Below are 13,212 nucleotides of genomic sequence, written 5' to 3' on the forward strand. Positions count from 1 at the left end.
TGAGCTCCAGATGGTCACTTTGTTACATTTGGAATGTAGTTGCTAATTTGAAATTGATAAATTGGTCCTGCTTCCATCTGTATTGGATACTAGGTTTTACAAAGGGGGGACATGTATTGCCCTCAGTCCTGTATATGTAATGTCTACGGCCAGGTAGATTTCTCAGCAACAGTCTTCTAGTTCGAACGTACTTAAAATATGAAGGCTGAACATTAAAACAGAAGCTCCCTAATTTGTGTTAATAACAAGATAGTCTATCTCTATTGGCAACACAGGTAATACAAAAAAAGCAGATCAGTGGGGCGGTTTTCAAAACAACCTAAAATTGCCATCTACACGTTTTTGACAACAAAGTGTTAATTGCAGTGATCTATATTGCTCAGATGGGACGTGGACTTCTTCAGTTTGTTTGTTTTTTTTTTTTTTTTCCCCCCTGAAAAAATGTAAATTTTATGTATATTATTTTTATAGGAGAATTTCTAGATTCTCTCTCTGTTGCATCCACTCAACCCACTTCACAGTCTGCTAGCTTCAGATAAATAACGGGGTGCATTCACACGAGCGAGTGCGATATCTCCCCAAGAAAATCGGATTGAGATCACACTCACAAAGTTGCTAATCTTTTCTGCGAGTGCGATGTGTTTTGCACGTGAAAATCAAATGTTTCAATAGGAAAATAAAAAATTGCATCCCACTCACACGGATTTGCATGCTTTTTTTTTTTTTCCTTCTCCCATAGAAAGGAATGGGCGATATCAAGCAAACATTAGAACATGCTTCGATTTGTCTTGCAACATCCAAAACTCGCCTGTGTGAATACACCCTCAGGAAGAGTTACTTGGTTTGTCTGTTGCCATATTTCCATAATAGGAAAAAGAATAAAATCTATTTTTTATTTTTTTTTTTGCCTTATGAAAACTGTTTTAAGAAGTTTTTACTAGTTATTTTAAAGGATCTGCAGCTTAGACAACCCCATTACAGACTGCAGTTAACTCAGCAATCTTAGCTGGTTGCCTGGGGTTTCAGATTTTCCCTCCATATCTATGTACCCACTTAGGCATTTATGTAGAAGTTGTCTTATTTGGACATTCCCTTTTGTTCTGCTTGTTCTGCTACTTAACTATTGATTTCTATTTTTTTCTCCTCCTTGTATGTAAACTGGATTGGTAACTAATCTTGGCTTCTCTGATAGACCCTCAACTAGTTATGGGACTGGAGTGAAGGTCAAACTAGATCCGGTCATTGTGATAATGACTGCCACTCCTAATCAAGTTGTTTTTTTCTACTGTTTTCGCTGATCAGACTTTTAGGTGAACTTATGCAGTTAATGGTATCAGGAATCTCTCCATTTTCTGCTTGTCAAAACTCTTATGTGAATGAAACATGCAGACGGCCGGGTCGGATCCGGCAGCGAGAATTCTCGTCACAGGTCCCGACCCGAGCGCCTGCAGAGAGCAGCACGTACTCACCCGCGCCCCGCAGCTCTGGATCTTTCATGTGCCGGCTGCCGGACAGCCAGCGCATGCGCAGACTGGAGCCGGCGGCGGGTGAGTGATGTTTCTGGGCTCTGCGAGCCCCGCATAGAAATAGAACATGCCGCGGTTTGTTTGCCACGCAAGATTTCACCGGTTGTCCGCATAGGATTGCGTTTATTAACGCAATCCTATGCAGGCTTCCAGCGGCGGAACTCCCGCTGTGGAATTTCTGCCTGTCTGCGGGCGGCCCTAAATATATATTTTTTCCTCATTAGCTGCATAACTACACATCCTGAGGCAACTTTGAAGATTCCTCGGCCCACTTTGCATTATAAGAATATGTGCCATTTAGGGTACATCTGCTCATTCCTACAAAGCTCAGAGAGGCTTCCTTTTTATTTACTACACACTACAATTAGGGCTGGGCTCACACGAACAAGTTGCATTCCACATGTGGATTTCCGTAGCGGTAGACCTCTGATCATGCACGGAAAGTAATTGTGAATGATCGGGGATGCGAGCGTTTTTTTCCCGCGCAGATGTACACACTGCACAGCGTATCGTCCACGTGGAAGAATGATCTCTCTCCCCCCTACAGCTGGCATTCCAGCTTTTCCTTTTGAAGTTGCGAACGCTTCAGCTGCTCAAATGCAATGTTAATTGCATATGGGCGACGGAATGCTCGCATCCATTGACTTCAATCAGGGCCGTCCACACAGAATCTGCGCTAAAATACAGCGTGCTGCGATTTTTCTTCTGCTTACAGAATAAGCAATCCGTATTCACGACTGTGAACGAAAATGCACGCCTGTGTTTTACCATGGATCTTCTGCACGGATGGTGATCGCGGATTCCTGTGTGAGCCCGGCCTTATACTGCAGTTGTGGGTTTGTTTTTGATTTTTTTCTCTCTCCAGTTTTTGGGTGGGGAGCTGAGATCTTAACCTAGAGATGAGCGAACGTACTCGGTAAGGGCGATTTCGCAATCGAGCACCGCGATTTTCGAGTACTTCACTACTCGGGTGAAAAGTACTCGGTTGCGCCGGGGGTGAGCGGGGGGTTGCAGAGGGGAGTGGGGGGGAGAGGGAGAGAGAGAGGGCCCCCTCCCCCCCCGGCGCACCCGAGTACTTTTCACCCGAGTAGTGAAGTACTCGAAAATCGCGGTGTTCGATTGCAAAATCGCCCTTACCGAGTACGTTCGCTCATCTATAATCTTAACCTATGCAGTAAGGGGGCCTTTTGCTTTATTACTTGTACCTCCTGCTCTGACATAAGGAAACGGGTTTTTGAAGAGCCTGCTCTGGATACTTTGTGGTCACCCTAGAATATGGCAAGAAAGCTAGGATTTGGATGTATTGATCCTATCTTGTTGAAGTTGGGAGGCATTGCTGGAGGTGTCAGAGTGCATTTTAGTCTTTTTTATATTAGTATTCTTTTAAATAACTAGGAGAACTTTTATCACACAATTGAATACATTTGGAACCATGGAGTCCCCTTCTAAAGTGTGCATGTTGTTGTGCCCTAACCTTCACGTCTTGGTGTGTCAACCAGTCCCCTGTCTGCAAGCCAAATGTTTAGATATAGGCTCTTTACATGAATTACTAATTATGGCTCGTGCCATTTTTTCTTGAGGCTTACAATATCTTTTGGAAAAACAAACGAGTACAGGTAAGGAGGCTCGTAAAATTACCATCTCTCCTCCCTCATGACAGTATTTCTGCACCTTGTGAGTTACTGTGCATTCCTCAAACTTATAGTAATATGTGTAAAGTGCATTTAATGTTACCTTGTATTTTTTAAAGTGCATATAAGGTTTATCTCTTAAAAAAACAAGACTTTTAAATTCATAACGTTTCACATGTTTTATAGTATTGTGGTTTCTTCTCTGATTGCATCCCATGGATCTGGATAATCTAACCCCCAGTGATCTGTTATTTCATTTACCGCCGGGGATAACTGTTGCTATAAATTTCTATTCTAGCGGCCGCTGCAGGGGTATTATGGTAATAGTTACTATTCAAATGAATGGCTGTGTAATGCATGAACAAGCCAGGTCCACTGCAACGAATGCCACTACTAGGCTATAGCTGCTTTTTATTCAGCCTTATAGGAGAGGGTTCCTAAATGGGGAACCCCTCTCTGTTATCCATATGCCCTAATGGGAGCGTATGCTATGGTGTTGTCATTGTGAGAGGATCTCTACTCGGGAACTTTGATTATGTTGTGAAATGGCTTCAAAGTCCTTCAGTGTAATACCCATGTGAATTTCAAGATTGTCACTCAGTTCTTTGGTAAATAAAAGTGCCAGATTATCTGATTGCATTAAAGTGACTGCAGATTTCTTGTTATGGGTCATTTGCCTTAGTAAATGTCTGGTAATAATTACATGATGCCCAACTTTTTTTTCCTTCTTTTTTTCTATAAATATTCTACCACTGTAAGACTGGGTTCATATGGGACGGATTCCCAGCAGAATTCGCGCGGATTGGCCACACCGAAAAACCGGAAGAATTCCACCGGAAAAGCGCAACTGCGGCTTTTAAGTGGCTTCGCCGTCTGCATTTCTTCTGCAGTCATCTCTCCCCATAGAGAGGAAGGAGGCCGCTGCAAAAAGAAAAGAATTGACATGCTGCGTCTTTGTTTTCTGCACCGCATGGCCGTTTCCGCACGGCTTGGCCGCAGTGTGTGGATGAGACTTTTGCAAAATCTCGTCCACTTTGCTGGCTAATCTCGGGATTCGGAAAATCCGCAGCAATTCTGTCCCGTGTGAACCCAGCCTAACAGAAATCTGCTCTTACCCCTAGATCACTAAACATATTTTTGAGTTACACTGTCACAACGTATTAGTCTCACAGACTTACAAAATTAAACCTTAATGTTTTATTTGTCGTATTTATTAGTGAAAAAGTAACTTATATGAAAGGAAGTTTATTAAATTTACCTAAAAACTAACATCAAACTAAATAAACGTATTCCTTGCAGCCATTGCAAACTGGAACAGTGTGTGAGAACTTGGTCACCCTGTGCTCCTGGGATGGACAGAATGTGCAGATCTTGCGTTTGTATGACTATGCGTGGGAAGTACCCGCCACAACACTTTCAATTTTCAAAATATCTTTGATACTTGCTTGAATTTCTCTTGTCAAAAGTCACAGTATCAAAACGTTCCCGCAAACATGGCTCAGTGAAAGTATCTGTGATCTGGGGGTAAGGGGAACCCTATAAGCAAAGCTCATGGATTAAGAGTAGTAACCCGCTGAGTCCGAGGAAGCCGACGCTCAATGCACTCAGCCCATTCTAATTTCATAATGGGTGGACTACAGCGGTGTCGCTAAATGTAATTCAACATTGCTCACACCAGGGGAACGACTGGGAAGGTAAGTGTAACACTTACATCTCCATGCTCTGACTTCTTAGGAACAGCAGCCAATCAGAAGAGGCAGAGCTGCAGGGGACTTAAACCTCATGCCCACGGGCAAAAGAAGAATTAAAATCCGCAGCGGATTTTAACTCTTCTCCTGCCCGCAAAACCCGCCCGCGGGTAGATAAATACCCACGGATGGTCAATAAAAGTGAATTAAAAAAAATATGGAGCATAAAAAATAATGGACATGCTCCATTTTCGTGCGGGTCTCCCGCGGGCTTCTAATGAAGCCCATGGAAGCCGTCCGAATCCGCGGGAGACCAAAATCGGATTTTACTCACCTGCTCCGGATCTTCCCTTCGCCGCAGCTTCATCTTCTCTCCGTCACGGCCGGATCTTTTTTCTTCGGGCCGGCGCATGCGCGGGGCACGCAACCGACGTGCCCTGCACATTCGCCGAGCCGAAGAAAGAAGATCCGGCCGCGACGGAGACAAGATGAAGCCGCGGCGAAGGGAAGATCCGGAGCGGGCGAGAGGTGAGTTAATTCTTATTTTTAGCCCTCATGTCCACGGGGCAGGAGGGACCCGCTACGGATTCTCTATGGAGAATCCGTAGCGGGCCTGATTTTCCCCGTGGACATGAGGCCTTAGAGAGGAGCAGCTTGAACCAGTCTGGAGTATGCGTCTATATGCATAGGAGAGCATGATGTGTGCTGTGAATGGAGCGCTGTCATGTGTTCTCGTGACCATATTTACTCTGCTTAATGTACTTTTTTGATCTGCCGAGCTCATTCACATCAGGACACACCCACGCTGTTTTTGATCTAGCTGAGCAGTCTAATTAGTCCCCAGTATTATCAATTAACAGTGCGAAATCACGCAGTTACGTGCGCAATTTCTTGTAGGTGGGGTCTGCATTTTGCACATGGTGCCTTGTGTGTACAAATGCACACATTATAGACCATGTATATATTTTTTTCCCACACGGATGTGCATGCGCAAAAGGCTGTCTGTGAGGGAACCTGTTGAAATCAATGGGTTCTATTGTCAGCGCTTCGCTCAAGCGGTTTTGTGCGCACAAAATTACTTGTGTGAAGGAGTCTTAAGACTCCCTGAAGGCAGTGAAGCTGTAGATACCAAGCACAGTTGTGCCCTAAAGAAGCTGCGTTCTGCCCCATCAAACCCATTAAGTATACATTGTATAGCAGCTTACATCTGATTGAGCTGCCACGTAAACTTGCATTCACTGTTGAACAGTAAATTAGTTTTGTAGGGGTGTATTTTTTCCTTCATTCATAGAGTACGGTCTCTCAAGCATTGTTGACCTTCTGTTTACAAGAAGTTTGTCTTATAGCTCTTAAAGGGGTTGTCCCGTGGCAGCAAATGGGGTTATACACTTCTGTATGGCCATATTAATGCACTTTGTAATGTACATTGTGCATTAAATATGAGCCATACAGAAGTTATTGACTTACCTGCTCCATTGCTGGCGTCCCCGTCTCCATGGCTCCGTCTAATTTCGGGGTCTTCTTGCCTTTTTAGACGCGCTTGCGCAGAAGGGTCTTCTCCTTCTGGTCGGTCCGGGCACGAGCGGCGTTCTGGCTCCGCCCCCTTCTACGCGGCATCGCGTAACTCCGCCCCGTCACGTGTACCGATTCCAGCCAATCAGGAGGCTGGAATCGGCAATAGACCGCACAGAGCCCACGGTGCACCATGGGAGAAGACCCGCGGTGCATCGTGGGTGAAGATCCCGGCGACCATCTTGAAGAAGGAAGAAGTCACAGAGCGGGGATTCGGGTAAGTAATATATTTTTTTTTATTTTAACACATCCCTTGGGTTTGTCCTGCGCCGAACGGGGGGCCTATGCAAAAAAAAAACAAAAACGTTCCGGCGCGAGACAACCCCTTTAAATCACCCTGCAAGCAAACTGCCAAGACTTCTACTGCGTAGAAGCTTTGTAGGAGAGGCCCTGCATCTCTGCCAGTTACGACTGCCACCATGAGATTAAAACTTTTGGCTGTGGGTGACATGATGTGAAACTATTTGTTGGACAGAAAAGTGCACGAGTCATCAGAAAATGACCAATTGTTAAACCTTTTTTTTTTTTAATTCCATTTTCCATGCCACTGTCTATATTACAAAAACAAATCCTGAAATCTTGCAGTTTTCACACTGATCTTCATATGCCGACACTTCCTGTTCTATGGAGATCACTTCTCAGCAGTCATCTCATTATTAACCCTTTCCAATCCAATTTGTATCCTGGTTTTCCTAGGGGGCTTACTCTTTTTTTTTTTTTCCTGCCGTTATGCAACGACGCTATATGCTGGCTAATGCCAGTACTGCATGAGGTGACACATTGGATAGGCTCCGACAGCAGAGAGACTGGCAATATACAGTAAGAGAACCCTGACAGACGTCTTCTAACATCGGAGTTGTACAGCCTTACATCATAATGTCTTCAGACGTCAGACAGTGGATTAGAAAGGGTTAAAGCCTGAGATCACAATGACAGTTAACACCTTATGTAGATAATATAGTATCTGCCATTTACAATAGGTGAAGTTCACAGCTCCCCTCCTACCCCTCCATGTACAATGACCTCTGCACATATTACAGAGCATGTGCACAGTACTTTCCTATAGAAATCAATGGGTCATCTTTAGACTATAGTTTGCTATGGTCATTGTGGCTGCTGTAAAGCATATGTCTAAAAGCTGTTAATAGAAGTGAAAGTAATATCCCCCTTCCCCCAGACACACACTATTATCATGTACAATAAAAAATTCAGTAACGATTAGAAAGAACATTCTTAATATCTGGTTTTAATCAGTGGAAAGGGTTGATACCTTCCATTTTAAAGTGTTAAACTACTTGGGGCCAGATGTACACACCGTACCGTCACACAAGCAGGCGGTCTAAATAGTACTGGATGCTGTTAATGACCACCACAAGAATTTGCCAGTCACATAGCATAGCATAATGAAATTAGCTCTTGACTTCGGCAAAAGTCTACACTTGCCAGGCTTGGTCTCCCTAGTCTGGTGAGCTATCCCTACACTGCGACTTGGGCACACAGACCCTGGCGAATAATATCAGCGATCCCCCTGCCTGCCTTGTTTTATAGAATGGAATTAGAGGAATATATATATATACACAATATAATATATGCAGAAAATGAGTTCAGTTCACTTCTAACAATTATCTTCTATTGTCGGATCTACAGGCAGACAATCTGGTTTCCCAGTTCCCTGTGGTGGCCACTGTTTATATGTGTGCATCTAATTTAAGACATATACTGCTATGCTTCAGTCTGCTTCAGATGCATATATTTACAGCATCTGTTACGGGACACAAAAGGAAAAAAGTGCGAAGCTTTAGAGTATTTTTAAGTTTTGTTTTAAAGGGGTTGTGCTGCGTTTGAAAAAACATGTTTGCTTTCTTCCTGCTGCAGCACCACACTTAAGACCCATTTACACACATTTGCATGTAAAAGGGTCTCCAGGAGCTGTTTGCAGATCCCAGCATGTGATTAATCACATGCCCAGCTGCATTGTTCTCGTTATGGGTGTCGGCAAAATACAATGTTAACTCCGGACTCCCCAGGGAAATAACAGCTTGCGGTCTACTACCAGATAAAGCACACTGCTTTATCTCCAGTAGCTGGACGATGGATTTTAAGTTCACTTTAAAATCATCATTCAAATAAAGTGCACGATGGCAGCATTTACATGTAACGATTATCGCTCATTCGGTCGTTTCAACGAATTTTGAGCGATAATCGTTGCGTGTAAATGGGCCTCTATGCTTAGATGGTTTGTGGTATTGATTATTGCAGCTCCATTCTATTGAATTGAATAGGGTTGAGCTGCAATACCACACAAAGCCCACGGACAGTTGTGGCATTGTTTTTGGAAGAAAGCAGACATGTTTTTCCCCTTGGAAACCATTTTAATCCAGCTTTTTTTTTTAACACGATGCCCAACTTTTTAAAATTTATTTAATTCTAAATATTCTACCACTGTAACAGAAATCTGTTTTTGAGAGAGTTTGTCACCTACTTTTAGCCCTGTAAGCTAAGCTCATGGGTTACAAGTAGGTGACCCGCTGAGTCCGGGGATGGTACTGTTGTACTTTTCCCCAGTGGCAGTGTTGGAAGCCGCCGCTTAATGCATTCCTCCTCTTCTAATGTTATAATGGGCGGACTGCTGAACGCCGCTCAATGCACTGTAGCAGTGGATTGCAGCGCTCACACCGGGGGAACGACAGGTCTGGTAAGTATAACCCTTACAACTCCGGGCTCAGCGGGTCACCTGCCTTCAGCCCATAAGCTTAGCTTACAGGACTAAAAGTAAATGACGAGTCTTTTTAAATATTCACAATTCTTTAAGTTGTCCCTTTTGGATTTGACTACTTCTTTAGGTTGTGCCTACAGGTGGAATGCAGCTGTAAAGCATGTCTGGAAAGCCTTGCAATAGTTAACACAAAGTGTGTTGATCTGTAATGCTAACATTTATATGGTGTCATGTTCACAGTTAAAAATGAGAGCTGGCGGTGCTAGTGACTCCTCAAAATGGAAAAAACAGAAGAGATCACCAAGGCCCCCACGTCACATGACCAAGGCTATGACCGAATCATCTCATCAGCCTTCATCAAATGGCTCTTTGGCAGGTAGTGTTTGCAATGTAATTTTCAAAATGTGGCACATTAGTTATTGCCATTGTGAAACACTTTTTGGGGTAGATTTATGAAACTGCCTTAATTGTCCAGAGGAAACAATCACCGTTCAGCTTTCATTGTAGTACAGCAGAATACAAAATGAAAGCTGCACAGTGATTGGTTGTGGACAACTAAACGTTTTTCTTTTAGACTATTTTGTAAGACTCGGCCTTTTTGCCTTTCTAATTACTTCTCATTTTATCTCCTTTCTAAAGTAGCATTGTCAAGAAAGTCCATACAGTAATGCTGCTCCGATAACGGAGTATTGCCCCATACTTAAAAAATAAAAAAGATTGAGCAATACCTCTGCAGTGCCACCGATGCAGTGGTATTGTTCCATCTCCCTTATTTGCATATATTTCCCAGAGGAGCATGGATGGCCTTATAAGTCTCCTCACACACCTTCTAGTTGCTCTCCTTAAGTAGAGATGATACCACTCTCGGCCCGTACCTGAAGTCATCCCTTGTATTCTGCAGCTGCTTTATACTATCTATGGCTTCCCTTTTTAGGGGGTATTCCTTTCATGGAGCCTACTTCTCCAGATGCTACATCTCTCATCTCAGGTGGTAGTTCTGAGACCACATCATCTGTAGTCACCCCAACAACTGACAGTGGAGTAGGGTTGTCATCACAAGCAACATCTAAGGAAGATCTTTCCGAAATAATGGATAATGCAAGCCCTGTTGCTGCGGCTCTGCAGTCACCTGGAGATCTGTATGCATCGGAACCACAAAACCAGGATGAACACAAAGTAAGGCTTTTTGATTGATCTGATCCCATCTTAATTGTACAGGGCCAACATACGTAATGTTGAATGAGCATATGGTATATGATCCAGCAACTCTGTTCATTATCACGGGTTTAATTTTCAGCTAATGCTCTTACTTGGTTTACACTAAATTTTTGTATTTTCATATATTTTTCTTACACAAGTCTCATATTCTTTCTGAAGCCACCTGCCTTTACTAATACATGGATCTATTTTCTGCATGCCACTCGTAGAACGAAGAGTTGTTGCGAAGAAAAACACAATCTGCCTCAGTTGAATCCATTCCGGAAGTCCTAGAAGACAACAATTCAATAGCTGACCATTCGGACTCTGCCTCTGTTCATGACATGGACTATGTTAATCCTCGGGGAGTTAGATTTACACAGTCTTCACAGAGAGAAGGTGAGAGGTGGAGTACCGGAGTCCGATCACTGTAGTATGTGGATCCTGTGAACGTAGACCTTGCACTTCATCCAACCAGCCGTAGCAAACGCACAATGAAAATTCTGTAGTGTGATCGATAGAATAAACTTTCTAAAAACTTAAGGTTAAAAATGTTTTATCCACGATCTCGAACGGTAATCTGATATTTTACGCATTCTCTTCTTTACCGTTATTGTCTTTTTCAGGAGCTGTCTTAGTCCCTTACGGACTTCCTTGCATTCGGGAATTGTTCCGTTTTCTCATCTCACTTACTAATCCCCATGACCGCCATAATTCTGAGGTGATGATACACATGGGTTTACAGCTTATTACTGTAGGTTTGGAGTGTGCACCCATTGCAAACTACAGTTCCCTCTTGGGACTTGTGAAGGAGGAGCTCTGCCGACACTTGTTTCAGGTGGGGAAATTATTCATCCTATGCCCTAGGAACCTTAAGAGATTGGTCAGGAGCCTCATTTGTCAAGTGTCTAGAAGGCCAGGCTCACACAACCGTATCATAAAAAGCTGTTTAAAAATTGCAATGTTTTACTTGGCTAGGGAATCGCATATTGTCTCATATACCTGTGCACGACAGTGTGTTTTACGCATGCGGTCATACACTGGCTTGCTGATTTTTAAAAATTTTTTTTCTTAAACCACTTTCTCATGTCTCCTAACAACATGCATAAAGAAAAGTCGTGCATGCGCAATTTTAATTGCACATGCACTGCATTCCAAACACACCCATAAAAAACAATAGGGCAATATGCGGTAAAATAGAATGTGCTGTTTTTTAGTTTTTTGGGTTTTTTTTTGCATGCTTTAATATACGCAAGTATGAATGGAACAATAAAAATCAATGTACTTTCATTGATGCTATTCACCGCATACATTATGCGGGAAATACGCAATGTAAATACGTTGATGTGAGCCCAGTTTAATACAGAAACAGGCTTATTACAGACAGCAACCAGTTAAATTGCAGTTTAAGAAATAAAAACTGCGCTATGATTGCAATAAGTTCCCAAAAGTTGTTACGTAATTTTATTTTGTAGTCAAAATACACACTTAAGCCGGTCTCGCACAACCGTATCTCAATTGCAGAATCCGTGATTGTCACCCACGCAGATGATCTGCGATATTCTGCGCCTATTGAAAAAATAGAACATTTGCATACCCACTTAGATGAGCGGATAGCTAGTGCGATTTCCGCAAGTGAATTTAGAATTGCAGCATGTTTTATTTTTGTGCGGAATCTGTACAGATGGCTTCCATTGAAGTCAGTAGAAGCTGTCCGACCCACAGCCCATCTGCAACTGACATTGCATATAGTCTACGGTTACCTGCATCATCATCTAGCCACGGTGCCGGAAATACAAATATTTAGCAGCAAAATCTGTACTGCGTATGACTGATGGCGAGCGTTCGTGGTCATCCATAGTACAGCAAAAGCAGGCACACGGGGTCGCTGGCTGGGGTCAAAGCTGGATTACGTTGCGGGCTCCAACTCCCTTATGTGAGACTGGCCTTGCACTTGAGTGCTCGCTCTTCTGTATATTGTAAGGCTTGTCATTTGGGAAGTAGATTGTTGAATTTATTGTATCGAGTTAGTAACTTTTACAAATTATCAGAATTCTTTCTTTATCACAAGTGTTTCTTTGACATCTTCAGCTCTTAACCGGAGAACGTCTAAATCTGTATGCAGCCTCCTTGCGGGCATGTTTCTTGCTATTTGAAAGTATGAGAGAACATCTGAAGTTTCAGCTGGAGGTAAGTACATATGTATTTGTGTTTATACTGCTGTACCAGGGTGGTTTTCTGTAATTTAGTAGGGGGGTCCAAAATGTATGTATAAAGGGGTTGTGCCATCAGGTCAATATTCCTTCTTCTCTAAACCCTCCTCAATACTGAGATGAACTCAGGGAGCATAAAAATGTTCATACATTTTTTTTTTTTGGGTTTCTTTTTTTCTTTTTTCCTAGATGTACGTTAAGAAACTGATGGATATAATTACCATAGAAAATCCAAAAATGCCATATGAAATGAAAGAAATGGCACTGGAAGCAATTGTACAGCTCTGGAGGATACCCAGCTTTGTTACCGAGCTCTACATCAACTATGACTGTGATTACTATTGCTCCAACCTCTTTGAGGAACTTACCAAACTTCTCTCCAAGGTCTGTTTTGTACATGTATTTATAACTTGGAAACATGACAGAACAAGCTCAGTTCCTCTGTATTAACACTTACCAGTGAGAATTGTTAACCATCCTCTTTGTGAATAGGTTGGCTTTTCTCAGGTATGTTTATAGACTGCATGCGGACATAGAAATCTGTAGGCTCATATTGTACCTCTGTGTGCAGTCTATTTTACATGAAGGCACTAAATGTCCATGAAAGAAAAAAGGTGATATGCTCAAACGTATGTTTTATTACTCAGATATTCTAGTTTTTAGTGCAGA

General features: G+C 42.7%; 1 protein-coding gene across 5 annotated transcripts in view; it reads left to right on the forward strand.

Moving 5' to 3' along the window:
• The window catches only part of GBF1 (golgi brefeldin A resistant guanine nucleotide exchange factor 1), a 149,830-nt gene that overhangs the window by 83,296 nt on the left and 53,322 nt on the right, over positions 1-13,212 (forward strand). For all 5 annotated transcript variants that reach the window (XM_066600528.1, XM_066600530.1, XM_066600529.1 and 2 more), the window contains exons 9-14: positions 9,374-9,509; positions 10,068-10,309; positions 10,561-10,729; positions 10,957-11,168; positions 12,422-12,520; positions 12,733-12,927. In XM_066600528.1, the coding sequence (XP_066456625.1) occupies positions 9,374-9,509; positions 10,068-10,309; positions 10,561-10,729; positions 10,957-11,168; positions 12,422-12,520; positions 12,733-12,927 (1,053 nt within the window). The remainder of the gene's footprint in view (positions 1-9,373; positions 9,510-10,067; positions 10,310-10,560; positions 10,730-10,956; positions 11,169-12,421; positions 12,521-12,732; positions 12,928-13,212) is intronic.

Source organism: Eleutherodactylus coqui, chromosome 4 (assembly GCF_035609145.1).
Source record: "Eleutherodactylus coqui strain aEleCoq1 chromosome 4, aEleCoq1.hap1, whole genome shotgun sequence".
NCBI classification, from domain to species: Eukaryota; Metazoa; Chordata; class Amphibia; order Anura; family Eleutherodactylidae; genus Eleutherodactylus; species Eleutherodactylus coqui.